Here is an 18,173-nt window from a genome sequence, read left to right as displayed (position 1 = left end):
GAGAGAGAGAGAGAGAGAGAGAGAGAGAGAGAGAGAGAGAGAGAGAGAGAGAGAGAGAGAGAGAGAGAGAGATGACTGGAAGTGTCCCAGGATGAAAAGTATATCCTAAAGTAATTGTGGAATTAGCCAAAGGTTATTATAGCTTTTTAATTTTCAACTCAAGTGCCAGCAACACATTTTTATTTGGAGTTTTAAGTGTGACATAACAGCAGTACTATTTCCATTCTTTACTTTGTTTCCAATAGGAGATGTCAGAGTGCTTTAACCAACAAATAACTCTAAACAGTTCTGGATTGAAGCTCTTTATAGACAGAGAACAGGCAGGCCCAGGGAGGAAGTGATTTGCCCAAGGTCACCCACTGAATCAGAGGCACAGCTGGAAAGACAACTCATGAATACAGGCTCCTGAAGCCTCTGATCTTGTTTGTTCCCCCTCATCCAATGTGAAAACCAAAATCTGGGAAACAGCAGCTCAGCAGAGAAGTCACCTGTTCTCAGGAGCCCAGGGTGTCTGTCCTCGACAATTATGCTGCAGCACAGAGAGGACACTGGTCTTGTAATAATTGTAGCTCTGTTCCCAGAGATTTCTACAGATTGCGGTGCCTGAAACCTGGGAAACAAACCCCCTTTGTCTGGAAGTCCAAAGCTTTCTGTGGTCTCCAATGTCCATTTAGGGCTGACCAGGTCTCACACCCTGTCTCTGACTAAGGGCATACTAAGAGATCCTGCTAAGACCTCTGCTTGCCCAGAGCCTTAACTGCAGTGACAAAGGCTACATTCTGTGTACAGGGATCAAGCAATCGGTTAATCAAAAGTTTATTAATTACCCATTAGGTGCCTGGCACTGTGCTAGGTTTTGAGGATAGAGATACAAAAGTGAAAAAGTCCCTGACCTCAAACAGTTTGTATTCTAATAGGGATAGGGTGACTATGGACTTAGAGGAAGCTTGTTTTGGTGTTGGACTATTCTTGTCGAAATATTCAATACCAGTTTATCTTTTGTTATGTAAGTGCCCTGTCTCCTGAGTAGTTGGTGAGTTATGAGAGGAGGAGAAGTAGTATCGAGGCCTTACCAGGTAGTGATGGTCATTTCCACTTGGCTGAAAATGTGAATGAATTTTTTTTAATGGGTTAGTAGGGCAGCTAGGTGGTACAATGGTGAGCACTAGGCTTGGAGTCAGGATGATTCATCCTCATGAGTTGAAATCTGGTCTCAGACAAGTCCTAGCTGTGTGACCCTGGGCAAGTCACTTAACCCTGTTTGCCTCAGTTTCCTCATCTGTAAAATGACATGGAAAAGGAAATGGCAAAACTTTCCAGTGTCTTTGTCAAGAAAAGCCCAAATGGGTTCACAAAGTTTGACTCGACTGAACAACAACAACAAAGAGTAAAACCCAAGGTAAGGCTGGTGGTAGGAGTTGAGCTGTGGTGATGGGTTGCCAACCCAATACTAGAGTCCTGAGGAAGGAAACTGTCCTTCTGGGAATTGAAGTGTGCTATTCACAAGGAAGGAATATGAAGCTGGAGATCCAGGACCTAAGCAGAGAACATATCTGAAATCAGGAAGCCAGGGGGCCAGGTCCAAACCTCATATAATTAGGCAGTTCTAGAATCATTCAGTGAATGTTTAGAAAAGCCAGTCCCTATAAAAAACCACATAGGACCCCCAACACTTGGGGACACAAAGCCTTCTAGGAGATGTAGTCGAGAGGGAAAATAGCTACCTGGTCACAAATCTGCCCTGAAGCCTTCTGGGGTTCCTTACAAAAAACTGAGATGTTTTCATCTTAAAGAATTCCCACTGTGAGAATTCTCTCTGCAGTGCAGAATTTAGCATGGAAATATCTGGGGAATGTAGCACTTATGTAACTTGCCCAGAATCATATAATTAATGTCAGAGGCCAGTCTGTCTCTCTCTCTCCCTCTCTCCACACACACACACACACACACACACACAAATACATGTATACATGTGTTCATATGTATATAAATATATGGATATATGATGTACATCTATATATATACATATGCTGCTTCCATTGTTCAGTCATTTTTAGTCACGTCCAACTCTTCATGATCCCATTTGGGGTTTTCTTGGCAAAGATAATGGAGAGTTTTGCCATTTCCTTCTCCAGTTCATTTTACAGATGAGGAAACTGAGGCAAACAGGATTGAGGGACTCATCCAGATAGTGAGGTCTGAGTTGGGATTTGAACTCATGAGGATGAGTTTTCCTGATTCCAAGCCTAGTGTTCTAGCCACTGAACCACTTAGATCCCCCACATATATATATATGTGTGTATGTGCATATACATGCATGTGTATATATATGCACACACATATACATATATTAGAACTTTATTCAGCCTTGTAAATAAAAACCTATACTGACTGTTCCAGCTACAAGGTGAGAGGTAGAACTTGAGGAGGCAGAAGTAGGTAATGGGTGCAGAATTGGAGCCCAGGCAAGGACCACCCAGTACACTGAACTGGAAAAGGGACCATAGTTTTTCCAATCATCCATGTCACCTACACTCCCTTCTCCCACCTCATGCAACAAACTCTATCCACCCTCTATTACCTCCAGTATCAGATACAAGATCCTCTGTTTGGCAGGCATTCCAAGCTTTTTATAACCTGCCCTGGCCCCCTCCACCTTTCCAATCTTCATATACCTTATTCTCCTTCCCATCCTACTCTATAACCTCTTTGCTATTCCTTGAACAATATACTCCATCTCCTGAATCTGAGCATTTTTACTGGTTGAGGTCTCCCCTGCCTGAAACTCTCCCTCTTCATCTGTACTTCTGGTTTTCCCAGCTTTCTTCAAGTCCCACCTAAGATCGCATCTTCTACAGGAAAGTTTCCCCAAATCCCCTTACTTCTAGTGCTTTATTTCTGTTGATTATTTCAAATTTATGCTGTCTATAGCTTGTACGTAGTATTGTCTCCTCCTTTAACTGTGAGCTACTCAAGGGCAGGGACTCACTTTCTTTGCAGGCCTAGCACTTGGCACAGTGCCTGGCACATAGTAGGAATGTAGTAAATGTTTACTGACTGGCTGACAAAGGCACCTCAGAAGTCTGCAGGAACCTTAGTCCTTTACACCATGTTCATCTGCTTGCCTGGGCTTTTAATCTACATGGCCTAACTGCTACCAGGGAAAACAGTGGAACTGAGAAATAGATGTTTCAGTGACAAATATTGAATGAAAAAGAAATAATAAGATCCCTGAAAAGGTCATAATAGAAACTGGGGACAGGGAGAGAGAGAAGGGAAGAGAGAGAGGTAAACAGTCAGACAGAGACAGAGAAACACACAGATAGAGACAGAGAGAGTCAGAGAGAGAGAGAGACAAAGATAAACAAAGGCAGAGATGCATAGAGACAGAGACACACAAAGTCACAGACAGAGAAAGGCAGATCAGCTGAGGCATTCAGAGACAGAGACACAGATAGAAACAAAGACAGGCAGAGAGGGCTTATACTGAGAGGACAAGAAAGGAAGGGATTAATTTTAGGAAAAAGAATAGACAAAAAGAGAAATCCAAAAGCAGAGAAATAACCCTTACTGTTAATGTCCTCTGGGTTAACAAAGGGACAGGAACAGGGGTTTCCAAACCTTTTTATGCATGATGGCGGCTACTTTTCATTTCCATAAAGAGGAGGTGACTGGTTGCGGGCGGGGCTGGGGGTGGTAATGGAATCAGGTGCAGCAGGGCTAATTTGAAGTTCCCACATGGTAATGGTTGGGATGAAGAAAATGAGAATTCTCTTTAGAGCGAAGAAAGTGAAAATCTTTGGACAAGAGTCAAGGAGAGGGTTCCACTTGACACTACCCTTTTCTTTTCACTGGCAATGCTAATAGTGATCCGAACAGCCGGCATTTATATGGCACTTTAAGATTTGCAAAGTTTTCTCACACTTGTGATCCCTTTAGACCTTACAACAACACTGTCAGTTGTCAGTGCTAACATGATCTCCATTTTAGAGATAAGGAAACTGAGGCGTGGAGAGATTATAAACAATTTTCCTATGGTCACACGACTAGTGTCAGGGGCAGGATTTGAACTTGGATCTCTCATGATCCCAAATTTAGAAGTCTTCCCACTATATCACACTTCCTTTCACATTGGGAATCTCTGTAAAACACAGAAGGGCAGGAGGAGGTATGGAGCATGGACAGTGGTGTTGGTGGCAAGAATTACCATAGGAGATGAGGGTCAAATTCTAGTTGTTTGACTTATTATGTGTTTACCTTAAACAGGTCACTTAGCTTTTCTGGAGGGGCAGCTAGGTGCTGGATCTTGAGTCAGGAAAACTCATCTTCTTGAGTTCAAATATGGCTTCAGATTCTATGGCTATGTGATGCTAGGTAAGTCACTTAACCCTGGTTGCCTCAGTTTCTACATCTGTAAAATGAGCTGGAGAAGGAAATAGCAAACTACTCCAGTATCTCAGCCAAGAAAATCTCCAAAAGGGTCGTGAAGAATTGAACATGACCAAACAACAAGAAAAACAATACAAATTTTTCTGGGTTTCAGTTTCTTCTGTAAAACCAGAGGATTGGACAAGATTATCTCAGAAGTCCCTTCCAGGTCAAAATCCTATGAATTAATAGATGTGACTTCAGGATCTACTAAGCAGACCTTGATTCACTGGTTAGAGACTCTTGGCTAAGAAGAAACCATGACTCCCAAGTCAAACATCAGAAATGACTTGGTCTGGACTCTTCATAATCAAGAAAACAGTATTTGATTTCTTACAAGGAGAGGGAGAGGACATGATTGGGAAGCACAGTGACTGGAGAGCTCTAAGCTCAGTCTGAATGAAGGGATTGGGTGCTTTTTTTAACGGCTTATTAAAAAAATAATTGGAGAAAAGGACCTCAAATGTTATCTTAGAGAAAGAGAAGGGCATAAGGAGAGAGAGAGAGACAGAGGAGAGACAGAGAGAAAGAGACACACACACACAGAGAAAGAAAGCGCACATGGTTTGTATTCAAGCCTAGCAACATGTGTGGTGGAACAAAGTTGGATTGTGACACAAATATCCATCAATCATACCAAATTCATTGGGTTAAATTCCCATTGCCCAGGGCTGACCCTCTCCTGCAAAAGGAAGTAATGAGCTAGAAATAAGTACTGTCTGAAGTTGAATCTAAGTAAATCTGTGATCATGGACATTTCAAGCAATAGTTTCTGTTTGTGCTTTTTCAAACAGATGGATACTCTAGCATGAAATTGCCAAGATTAAAAAGAGAACGCTACTTTAATACACATGGCTTGGGAAATGGCCGGGGCCATCCACAGAGCTGAATTCCCCAAGCCTGGCACGGACTTGCTCAGCTCAGCATTCACAGGAAGCACATAACCACATTTCCTTCCCAGCCTCAACACGTTGGCCAAGACAAGATAAATCAGGGCGCTTTGGTGTGGGGATGGTCTGAATGAACCACACATGCCCATAGATAGATAGGGAGCCTTCCAAACACACCATTTATTTGTTCTTGCAAAACCCAGTCCTGGCAGCCCTTTCTCCAAGCCCTGTTTACAGTTGGAGTCTTAATGGATTATGATGAGCGTTAGTGAAACTTTTAGTGATGAAACTCTGGTAGAAGAGCTCCAGCCTCAGCCCAAATGGTCCTTTTGCTTCCCCATCTTTTGTGGTTGCCTGCCTCTGCTCTTATGGGGTTCTGTTGTCAACAAACTCGTGGCTTGCCTTTGAGCACTTCGAATTATTGAAAATGACTACAGCTTAAGACTAGCAGGAAGATTGTTAAAAACAGCCCTGGCATTAATCATAGCTTAAGAGATTTGGGGAAATGATTCTAATTCAGAAGGGGTGGTTTACAAAGAGACTTGTTGAAAGCAACACTGACAGCCCTTGGTGAAAGGCAAAAAACTCTCCCTTATTTCCAAACCAGGCTCCTGGAGAGTGAGCAGGCAGTTTTGCCCACCTGCTTTCTAGCCCTTGGTGGGGAGCTTTTTGCTCAGGGACCTCGAGTATGGGAAATACCCCTGAGAAGGGTACTCTGTTACCCATCTGACTAGCAACAGAGGGAAAGGGTAGTCAAAAATGCCTTTTTTTTTTAACCAGTTGGAATGCCTCAGACCACTGCTAAAATAAGCCGTGTGCACAGTGACAGCTGCGTGGGCAAACACATGGTCTGCATTTGCAAAGAGCCAAACAGGGCAGCGAGCTTCTACTCTCGCCTTTTGCATGCCTGGCACAAGAACATAAAATGATTTTTGCCATAACCCTTCTCCCCATCAAAGAACCATCCCACAATTTAGCATGATTAATGGTCTCCATTTAGGAGCAATCCAAGACATAGAATTGGTGGGGGTGTGGCAGCTGCAGGAATGGAGAAACAGGTCTGCTTGGTACCCACTTTGCACAAATTTTTCCAGTCAGTGTTACCTGCCCACACTTTGCGACATTATCCAAAGGGAACAATCTGGGGTGAATGAATACACAGCCTTTGACATGATTTTGCAGAAACAGCTTGGCAGCTATACTCTTCCTACATTTTTATTGTTTCCTATTTACAGCCCTCTGAATATTTGTGACAGAGAAGCCATTCATGGATGCCCAGTGGGGACTTTGATACCCAGCAGTCACAGTGCTAAAGGGTTAAGTCCTAAATTTCAAGGTAGGAGCTGAAGCTGGGAATGTTCATAATCACTTGACATTGCTGCTAGTCATTCACTCCACAATATGTAGGATGTGGCCCAGTCCCCTGCCAGGACTGTGAAAGACAGTTTCCAGGACCACATTGCTGCATATTTCTGGAGTGCCTAGGCTGGCTGCCCCCAAGCCCAGCTCAAATCTGCTGGGCTTCCCCCATCAGTTTACTTGCTCGATTGTACAGGATTGGACCGTTTCTTTCTGTGTTGTTTCTCCACCTTGATAAGTCACACATGTCACATTGAGACTTTGTGGCTAGTAGAGATGAAGGAGTGGCCACAGGAAGAGAATTAAGGGGCAGGGGGCACCAGTGAGGAAAAAGCCCTGAGGAATACAGATTAGTCACTAGGCCCTGTTTTTTTTTTTTTTTTAGCAACATTCTTTTGTAAATGATGAGGCCAGAAAAAAACAGAGAAAAATCAGTGATCTTGGCCTAGTAGGTGGCTGTCCTTGACACATGGATGTCCCTGGAAGGAAAGCATTACTTCCCATAAACTGTCTTAAGCATCTCACAGGCTATACTTCTGGCTGTGTTAAGAATCAAGTCATCAAGAAGAGCTGTGAGTGTTACCCGCTTTCTGCAGCAGCAATGGGCTTTGACAGGGAGGTAGGAGCGAAAAAAAAAAAAAAGCAACCAAGTAGGACATTTCAGTTGACTGTAATGGCATTTTCCCTTCCTTGTCCAAACGATAAAAGATTCATGCTCCTAATTGCAACACTACAGCTGCCCTCATCACTTTATTCTGGGAGAAGAGGTTAGAGAAAACAGGCCTAGAGAAGGAGAGAGAAAGAGAGAGAGAGATGGATAGCAATTTCATCACTACCTAACAGAGACTGATTAGTGCAGAAGACTCCCTTCCAGGGCAATACTTTTAAATCAGGTCAGCTGAGCCCAGACAAGCAGGTTTTATGGATTAGTGAGAATGGATCTTGCTAGCATCCCTTGCAAGTTTATAGAGGAAAATATGTAACTAGAAAGAACAAAACAAAGAAAAAGTAATAAAGTCACCCATTTCAATATTCAGCAACCATTAAAGGATTTAAATATTTGCTTGCTATTAAAGGCTTGCATTAGGCTCTCCCAACACCAGCTCTGGAAGACTGAAATATCAATTACAGATCAATTTTCTCCCTAAGTAAACACTAATGCAGGATAAACAGTATTAGAAGATGCAATCGTAACATTGCTGACTTCAGGATGGACTTCCTGCTGGTAACAGCAAGTTTAAGCCTGGTGATTAATTAACCTGAGAAGACAGCACTTAAGGAAGATTTAAGCGATCATGTTGGGAATATGACTGCAAGGCCAGGCATGTTTGGAGGGTGGCTGGAGAACCCCAGTACCCGCAGTGTGCTTTGATTCTCCCCATAAGACCAGGAATTTTACCAGCACTTCCTTCTTTTACAGCTTTAAGGATTAGAAGTAAGATAGGGGGTAGGGATTTTTTTTTTTTTACATTCCAGGCTAATTCAGGTTCCTAGTTAGAAAGAACTCAACACTGTAAAAGCAAGAGACCAAAGTTGCATGTCCTAGCTTTGAATGCTTGGGGCAATATTTCAATATTCATCTTAGAAGGAAAGGGGAAATAAGGTGTGAATATTTGGTTTCCACTATAGTCATGAAAAATGTGCCCAGAAAAACACAATAATGGAAAGATATGTAAACATATGACATCTGGGGGGGAGCAGCCTATATGCCTTGAGGAAGAGAAGGCCACCTCCTCTCTTACTTGTACTCATATGGTCTAGCAACTCAAAGACAATGCCCAGGTACCATTCACATACTGGGCTTGGGTTTGGTATTTTGGAATAAGCAAAAATCAGTGGGCCCCATAGTGCTCCTGCTCCTAAACACCCTTCTCCTTGTTGGAAAGGACTTTACTTATCTCTCTCCAAAGCCCTAGTTTCCTTCTATGGTCAGCCTAGGGGGTCGCCTACTTCATGGTGCCTGTCCTGATCCAAGCCTTACTCTTCCAGTTATTAATGAATGAAAAATATTAAATCCTTAATATGGGTCAAGTACTGGACTAGGCTGAGTACTGGGGACATGGATAAAAAAGAGACGATCCTAAGATATGGTCCCTGTCCTCGAGGAGCTTACTTTCCATAAAAGAAGACAACACACATAGGTGTTTAGGGTAGAGGGGGTTTGGTTTGGAAAGTCCAAAAGATGATTAGTGAAGCTGTAGGAGTCTATGGATGTGCTTTTTCCAGAAGCAGTGGTAGTGCTGACTCAGTTTGGGATGGGGGCACATGACCTATAGACGGGGCAAATGGCACATATAGACCCACACCTGTACCAATTTGAGGCTTATTAATTTGAAACTTTGGAATGTACGATGGTATATAGGGTAGGGGCTGTTTCATTGTTGTGCCTAGCACACAGTAGGCATTTGATAAACACTGAATGGTCTAGATTAAGTTTCAGAACTAGGATGATCACAGTCCCATAGAACATCAGAGCTGAAAGAGACCTTAGTGATCATCTATTCCAACCAGCTGCTTGCTGCTGATAGTGGGAGTCTTTTCTGGGTTCAATCAATCAGTATTTATCGAGTGTCTTCAGTGGGCCAAGCACTGCACTTTAAAATAATGATATTGATTCCCAGGGTCTTGGCAAATTTTCTGATGCAGTTCAACATCATTGGTATGACTCTCGTTTTCTTCTACTCCACAGTTGGACGAGTACATCCGCGCTCCTCTTTTAGAAGTATTTCCTAACTGTGTGCAGCTGTGAATAATGATGCCATCTGATATTCACATGGTACTCAACAGTTTACAAAGTGCTTTCACATCCATTATTTCATGTAAGGCTCAGTACCCTACTATGAGGCAGGCAGAATAGGAATAATCACCTATTACAGATGAGTGAACCAAGGTACAGAGGATGTAAGTGATTTGCCAAAGGTCAAATATTCCCACAGATGATTTATCCCAAAATGCAGTTCACCCTCAGGACTCAAACCAAGGTCCTTGGTATCAAAATCCACATTTAGTTTTTTTTTAATCTCCCTGACTCTAATCCAAAGAAAATTATGACTGCCAACTCATTTATGTGATACTGTTTGGAGGCTAAGTATAATGTGCACGAGGACCTGGTGAAGAGGTGTGTGGCTTCTACTTTCTGACATAAAAATTAGGAAGTAATAGAGAAAAAATTTTAGAATATGGATGGGATTAAGAAATAGCTTTAGAATGTAGATGGAATGTGGAAATAGCCTTAGGATGTGGGGGAAGCTTGGTACCTCTAGTGTTCTGAAGGACTGCAACATAGAAATACTGCTCCATGTAATAAGTCGACAAGAGTTTGATTTTTAGGGTTTGTGTGTTTTGTTTTGTTGTTGCTGCCTTTAGTTCAGATCTGTGATTCCACTGCGACAGGGGGCTCCCTTTACTAACTTAGATGACAGCTTTAGACATAGAAAGGTTAAGTGACTGGCCCACGATTCAAGAGATAGTTACGTGTCAGAGAGAGAACTCGAATTCAGGTCTTTCCTGACTAAGACCTGTGGCTATATCCATTATTTCATGCCGTCTCCCAAAGTTTCAGGGGAACATTTCTCCATGGAATAAGCCTATAACAGTACAAGAATTTCACTTTGGATATCCAAAAAAGGAATTTAAAGATCACACCATTAACAGCTGTCTTTCACCTTGGGGTCCAGGTTGGTGGTACTGGAAAAACTCATCCAGGCCAAAACAGTCCTGAAATCTCTCCTAAGAAAATAAGGATCATTTTAATTCTCATGCCAAGTGGGATTCTTCATGGCTTCTGAGGTTCTCATAAGAGCATGCTCTCAACCATGCCCCCTTGCACATGCACACCATGCAGGAACCCAGCAATGATTCCCAACGTGCAGGGAGAGTGTTAACCTTGCTCATGATTCCATCAAATGAACAGTCTGAGTTCCTCTTCTCCGATTTTTAAGCCAACTCTGTGGCCTTGCCCCACAGGTAATTAGATAAAAGAAACTTGCCACAATCTTTGGAATAACTCTCGGTATAGAACATTTATCAAGGGAGAAGAAATGAAGGCATTTCATGAGAGACACCAGCTGGTTTCTGCTTAGAGCAAGGTTCATAGGATTCAGAGCTGGAGATCATGGATTCCAACCCCCTCATTTTACAGATGAGGAAACTGTGGCCAAGAGAGGTGAAGAGATTTGCCCAAGGTCTCACAGAAGTCTGGGAGGTAGAGCTAATATCATGCCTCTTCCAGTCCTATTACTTTGTGCCTGGGGAAAAGTCTTTTTCATTATTATTTGTCATTTGGCTCCCCCTCCCACCCACCCTTAACACATGTATCCATTCCTGTTCTTCAATGTTACCTGCCTGTAAAGTTCCTTCCAAATCTAAATGCATCAGCCTGGTTTTCAGGGTTCTTCCATAATCTAGCCCCACTCAATATTTATTTCTATCCCTGAACATATTCCTTCCTCTAAAGTCAGGCTCGTCTCCTTGCAGTGCTAAAGAACCTAACATGGTCATTGCCACCTCTGTTCCTTCACTTCTATTACTAGTACTTCCTCTCCTGCAGGTTAAGTATCCTTAGAACACCCTCCTTTTCCAAATCCATCCATGTAAATCCTACTCATTCTTAATGGCCTAGCCTAGCCTAAGTCTCACATGAAAGAACCCTTCCCCGACTACTCCGGTATTGTAGGACCATAGATTTGGAACTCGAAGGGTCATTGGGTCCAACCCTTTCATTTTATAGATGAGAGAACTAAAGCACAGAGGTTAACAAGATTTGCCCAGGGTCACACAGCTATTAAGGGGCTGAGGGAGGATGTGAACCTAGGTCTTCCATACTCCAAGCAAAGTGATTCATGCACTGCACCATGCTGCCTCCTAATGCCTATAGTAGTCACCTATCATAATGTTGAGTGCCAGAGGGAACCTTAAGGGTCATCTAGTTCAGCCCCTCTTTTTGCAGGTGAGGCAACCGAGGCCCACGAGAAGAGAAGGAATCGGGTGACTTTTCCAGGATGGCACAGCTGGTTAGTGATAGAACAGATTTCAGAAGATGGGGCTGCTGACTCTTAATCCAGTGATCTAATTTCCACTATGATATGCTACCCTTTAGTCTGCAACACACAGTTTGACATTTCATTTTACTGTCTTGTCTTGCTCCTCATTGTTCTACCTGTTCAGGGAAGCTCCTTGAGGGGCAGGAGTCATTGTTTATACCTCTTTATGTCCCCCAGAGTCTCACACAGTGCTGAGCATAGAGTTTGTTTAATTTTACAGAAGGGTACTCAGGGGCCTGGGAAGAAAAAACCGCTTGCTTAGCAAAGTCAGTAGCAGTGCCAAGATGGAAACAGCGTTTCTATTTTGCTTTTTTTCTGCCTCAGTTCTCCTTTCACTGCCCCCCCCCACCCCTGCCTGCCCTGCTATACTTGACAAAATGAACCTGGGGAAGGGGGGAAGGGGGAGGGAGAAGAGTGGTGGCAAGAAGGCTTCATGAGTATGATGAAGTGCCAGCCAAGCAACTTAAGGGGAAGTCTGGTTAATTATGGGGAGCGTTCACTGCTCATTTCAGCTCGAAGAGCAATGAGTACGCCAGGAGACCCAAATGCACTGTGTTTCCATGTCTGAAAGCACCAGCAGCCTGAAAACAGGAACAATTTATGGTAGTCTGTTGAGTTACTTCTGATAATCGTTCATTTAAAAGAGAGAGAGAGAGAGAGAAAGAATTTTTTAATAATGAAGGCTGAATGAATCTTTACACAGTCAATCCCAAAGTGAGAGACAGGTGGAGTAGCAGACACAGGGAAGTTGGTAGGGGGTGGGGGGTTGGGAGTGGGAGACAGATCCACATGAAAGGGAGGGCCCCTGTCCTGGCTGGCTCACTACCGCATCTCCGACACATGCCCGCTGCGCCATGGTGATATTGGTGTCTAAAGCTGTGTTGGCCAGAGCACCTGGCTCACCTGTCCATTGAGAGGGTGGGAGAGAGCGAGAGTGAGAGAGAAAAACAGAGAAGGGAGGGAAGGAAAAAAAACAAATGAACAGAAAGGAGGAACACAGTAGTGGATTCCCAGGGCTTTACTGCTAGCGATCGTGGCGACACATAAGTTCCCAAGAAGAAAGTCAGGACCTGAAACCTGACTTTCCTCTCTCAGGCTGAGGAGATAAAGAGTACATAATGAGATTAAAAGGATCACTTGGTAACATTAATCTTTTTTATTAAGAAGACAGATATTTTATAGTACTTCTTTTTTTTTGTAAAAATGGTATACATGAACCAATACAAAATGCGAATGGGAACATAATGGATATGGAGTTTCTTACACTGTAACATCGTCCATGTACACCTTAAAAACAGAACTGGCCTAAGGGGAAAAGGAAAACGTCTGTGTGACTAAAGAACAAGCTTATTTGGCATCAATTATACATCCTTCATTATTTTATATTCCTTTAAAAAACACAAAAAAACAAGTTTGTTCTTTCTTCACTCTGAAAAAAAAAGTGATTGACCTGTACAAAGTAATACTCAACAATACATTTCAAACAGTGCACTGTATACTTAAGAAAAAATACATAAACCAATATACAACTAAAATCCAGAATTTCCTGTTTTTGCTTTGTTTTATTTATTTATTTTCCAATGTGTGGGGCCTACACTTTGCAATCTACCTGAGACGGAAAACACCAATCAAAACACATGAACCTGAGACATGTCAACATTGTAAGTCATAGTTACATCAGTAACACTGCACTACTGTACACTTTTCAAAACAGAAAGATGGGCAGTTCCAAAAACAAGATGCCAATTCTGTAAGTGATGTTAAAAATAAAAATAAAATAGAAACAGCAACTGAAATAAAAAACAACCCTCTTACAACATGCTAAATGGGTTCTCACCCTCTGATGTGGTTTTCTACTGTGGTCAGAACTGATACTAAAGGCTCTGAGTGGAGCCACACACTATAAAATTCACTGAAAAAAGGGTTATTTCTTATGGATCTTTTGGACTTGGTTAAGTGTTTAGGACTAGGAGGGGGTAAACACAAAATACTGCTCAATAATGGATTTTCTTTTATATATCAGTCCGTTCCCAAAAGGCCCCCATACTGCCATGGTTCTATCAAAGAAAGACAAGAAAAAAAAATAAACACGGTCCAAAATTAACAAAAAGTTGACACTTGTTTTTTTCTTCCCTTAAATAAATCAGCGTAAGTTTTCCACATAATATAACAATAGTAAAAATGCATCTTGCAAAATCCAAAATTACTCACTGAAAATGTTATATAATATATATTTATATATAGATCTATCTTTTTTGATGCCATCTTTCCAATAGGGACATTTGTCTGGAGTCTGGAGCCTTACCAAATCATATGGTAAGAGTTTAGTTTCTGACCTTTAGGGCCATTTCCTGATTTTCTTGAAGTTTCAATGAAAATCCCCACCTTTCTTTAAAAAAAGTCACTGGTAACTTTACTTCCCTTACTTTCTCCCAAGGCTCCCCATCTAAGATGTGTTCAAGGTAACTTATTTTTAGTAGCTGTGCACTATGGCTGCCATCATGCGAGGATCAGTAATTTTTTGGCAGATGGTTCTTAAGGCTGAGGAAAGAGGCCAAGGCTAGTGTATGAAAGGTAAAAAGATAAAAACACTCACATTTGAGTTTTGATTAAGTAACTGAAAACCTCTCCATGCTGTTTTTCCACCTCTGCTCTGACCTTTCTAGAAGTGAGATCGACAGCAGACCAGTGTGAGAATAATACCGACCCTTCTTTTGTCCCTCTTGCCTTTGTCAAACTGAATCTGAAGGAATGAAAGTTTCACACAGACTCTCGTTGGAAATCCCAGCATGACAAATATCTGTAATATACAGTACACGCAGCCCACATCCTACTGCCTTCCTAACTAAGCACAAAAGAAAAAAAAAAACAACAAAAAAAACCCTGTTCTTTCAAAGTCCTTCGCACACCACGCGGACTTGTCTTTTTCCAACAAATTAGTGAGAAGTAAGGCCAATTGGGAAAGGTGGATGGAACCATTTGAAACAGAAATAATCAGAGCAGATTTTTTTTTTACTCCCCCCCTACCCCCCGTTTGCCCTCCAGTAGCAACTCAAATTTTGTCCACTTGTATAAAAGGAACAGCCCTCACCTGTCAAGTCTGTTTAGGGCACTAGAAAAGGAGGAGTCCTTTATGTCCCAAACCTGTCTGGACAGCGTGAGGCACCTCTACTGAGCAGTCTACAGACACAGAATTAAAGACAGATTCAATCTCATTGTGACATACCTCACTTGCAGATAACCCTGTGTAGTAAGCAATGTCTCTCCGTGGCAAACAGAGAACATTTTCTGAATCACAGTCTAATTTTCTAGTCTTTGCTGCCCTAAGCATTGGGAACATGGGAAACAGTGAAGACTTTTCATTGTTTGTTCACCCAAACCTTTAGGACAACAGAGAAGAATGGATTATGGATACACTAAATTTCGAACTATGAAATCGAAACTGTGCTGGTTCTCCTTTTATGAAATTGAGTTTCAAACAGAAAACAGTGACATTTTGAAAAGAAACAAAAGAAGGAGGGAAGAAGTGGGGATGGGGTCGGGGGAAGGAGGAATGGAACAAAAATGTCTAAGGGATTCCAGCAGGCAAATTTCAAAATAGATGCTACAGAGGGAAAAATAAATCCACAGAAAGAAAAAACAAGGCACAGAATTTTCTGCAAATGACTCAACTAAACTAAATCCAAGTTTGACTTGGATTTGAAAAAAAAATTAAAATAAAATAAAACAACAAAAAAAAAATTAAAAGAGGTGTCAAACAGCAGAGTGTACTTTATGAAGAACATTTTTACACAGCAAATCCCAGACCTTCCCAGTCTCACACCTTGCCACCCATTCATAAAAAAACACACGAGTTGCTCGCAAGTTCCAATATCACTGTCTCTTTATCGTCTAAATAGGGCCAGTTGGACACCTCATTGAAACAAAAAGGCTGATCTAGATGAAGTACTCTTTCTTTTCTTCAGAGTTGTTCTGTCCTCCTTCTGCATTGATTATAGCTGTGTCTGCGTCTGCTGCATCATCGGCTCCTTTGGCTTCATGAGTGAAGTATGTACCTGAAAGATGAAGTGGTAAAAGTACCGTGACTGTCTGATGGCCTCTGTGTAAAGTGGTACAGAGATGGCGACTTGCTTTATGGCCATCATCAGCCGAAGTGGTGTGCGGGCAGCGGAGGGGAAAAAACAATTGAAGGAAGAAAGGGAGGTGGGTGAGACAAATGGGAATCCGGGGGTTCCACAGGCACCACTCCAACTGAATCGCTGCGATATAATTCAGCAAATGAGACATTAGAGCAGTGATTATGACCAGAGGATGTCAGCAGAAGAAAACGTGAGTGGGAGCTAAAAATGCAGAAAGCTGGAGAGCTGATGAAAGTGTGCACAGAACGACAGGGATAGGCACGAGGATATGGCAAATGACTGAACCAGGGAAGAACAATTAGCAAATTTATGAATTAGGGTCCTCTTTGTGCTTCTCTGATATAATCTGAATGAAAGTCGCTTGCCTTTATTAAATAGAGATATGCTAGAATTTCTAAAAGTATGTCTGATTTTTATCCCAATTTTTTTTTAAACTGGGGACCAAAATTGAGCAATGACATGTAATGATTATGGTATTCAAGGCAGAATGTCTGTCTTAGCTAGCTGAAGAAAGAACCTTAATTCATGAATTTGCAGGTCAACATAGCTACTTTATAGAGGCCATAAATAAAGCTCTGGGAAACCAAGCCACCTATTTTCACCAAGAAGGCCCAATGGACTACATACATAAGGCAGAAGTCAGAAGCTTCCCCACCAAGGAAGGAAAAGGGTATACAGGAGGAGTTCAAACCTCTGTGGCCACAATAAAAAGATTCTATTGTGCATTTCTCTCTAAGGTTCTTAACAAATAGACCAAAAGTGGCCAATATATAGGTTTTCAAAGTGAAAAACCAGAGAAAGGGGGATGTCAAGTGCAAACATTTCACTCAAGCTTTTCCTTGGCCCTTTTCCCCCACCTTCATTCTGGTCATTCAAAGCCCTCTTCCTACGGCCATCCACATTTAGCTTTTCTGTTCAGTCCCTGGCACCAGCCTCTCTGATCTCGGTACTGTGGTTCAAGTAAAACATATTCAGGGCCTGGGATGTGCTCTTCAAAACCAGACTGATTACTGGGGCTGGAGACAGAGGAAAATGGGTGACTTTAGGGAAACCAAATGATTTTAAGCTTGAACCAAGCATTTGGATGCTGAAGGCAGCTGTTTCCTCAGGGTTCCCTTGTAGGACTCAAGCTGCCTTTCCCCAGAACCAAATCCTTCAAACACCTAGATTTTAATAGCAAATGAAAATCCCCAAAGTGCTTGGAAAACACAACCGAGAAAGACAGGGGCCGAAAAAGAAAAAGAAGAATAAATTACCAGAAGGGGAGAAGAGGATTAGAGCAGCATGGGGCAGAGAGGCGGAGAGTTGGAAGAGATGATTGCACATCCAGATTGCACATTTGATAAGTGTGATGATTAATAGCAATTTAAATCTATTGCACTGATAATTTTAAAAATACATATTTATGTGGTTTTTAGACCAATGGATTTCTCTGACTGTGATGTATCAATCCAAGGAAGTATTTCTTCTTGTGACCAGATTACAAAAAAGCACTTCTGGGCCTGGAAGCATACCCCTCCCCCTCCCCACCAGTATGGGTAAACAAAAGATATGATCTCTCTATGTACGCCTTATTGGATTTCACACCACACCCAGAATGACTGAAGAGAAAGCATGGCTACTTTTTAAATCCTTAACATGGTACTAAGAATGAACATCTACCAATGCCTTATATTTAGAGGGTACAGATCTGTGGAAGAAGAAGACTGACCGCTAATTCCACAGTCTTGATCAGCACCTACAATGTTTTCTCCCCATTTCCCTGAATTCAGAAGTTAGGTTGTGTGACCAGGCAAACCAAGCCACCTCTCAAGGACAGAGTAGGAGAGCCCCCAAAGTCAGAGGCTGGGACAGCAGGAGGATTTCCCCACCTTTCTCAACACCATGCTTACCTTTATGTCTAGCAAAGTATCGCCCCAAGATGATGAGCAGGCACAGCATGGCAAACACCACCACGGCAACGACTCCACCAATCACCGCGTGATCCACTGCCCGTATTGAGTTGTCTTCACCTGCACGAGAATCTGTCGAAATCAGAAGAGGAATAGGGAGGCAGAGCTTATTACAAGTCTCTCGGAAGCCGTGGCAATGCCGCTTCCAGGGTTACAAGGTCATCTCGTTTTTTAATGAAGAAGTCGGAAAGAACAATCAAGGTGGATCGAATTCCACAGAGGGAACAGACTGACCTGTCCGGTGCTGAACTGATCTGCTCTCCCCACAAGGCAATGTCATGATAAGTAGCACTGGGGTCACTAATGCATGTGGAACACAGAGAGAGAGAGAGAGAGAGAGAGAGAGAGAGAGAGAGAGAGAGA

General features: G+C 42.3%; 1 protein-coding gene across 5 annotated transcripts in view; it reads right to left on the bottom strand.

The window, feature by feature from the left end:
- Nucleotides 1–12,852: 12,852 nt before the first annotated feature.
- CADM1 (cell adhesion molecule 1) overlaps nt 12,853–18,173 on the bottom strand; it is a 363,137-nt gene continuing 357,816 nt past the window's right edge. For all 5 annotated transcript variants that reach the window (XM_069080202.1, XM_069080200.1, XM_069080201.1 and 2 more), the window contains 2 exons: nt 17,751–17,882; nt 12,853–15,774 (listed from right to left, as the gene is read on the bottom strand). In XM_069080202.1, the coding sequence (XP_068936303.1) occupies nt 15,656–15,774; nt 17,751–17,882 (251 nt within the window). In that variant the 3' untranslated portion in view covers nt 12,853–15,655. The remainder of the gene's footprint in view (nt 15,775–17,750; nt 17,883–18,173) is intronic.

Source organism: Petaurus breviceps, unplaced genomic scaffold (genome assembly GCF_028583685.1).
Source record: "Petaurus breviceps papuanus isolate PSGF00001 unplaced genomic scaffold, PetGlider_PUasm1.0 91133, whole genome shotgun sequence".
Classification (NCBI taxonomy): Eukaryota; Metazoa; Chordata; class Mammalia; order Diprotodontia; family Petauridae; genus Petaurus; species Petaurus breviceps.
Note: the sequence above shows the minus strand (reverse complement) of the source record. Positions and strands in the feature narration are given on the sequence as shown.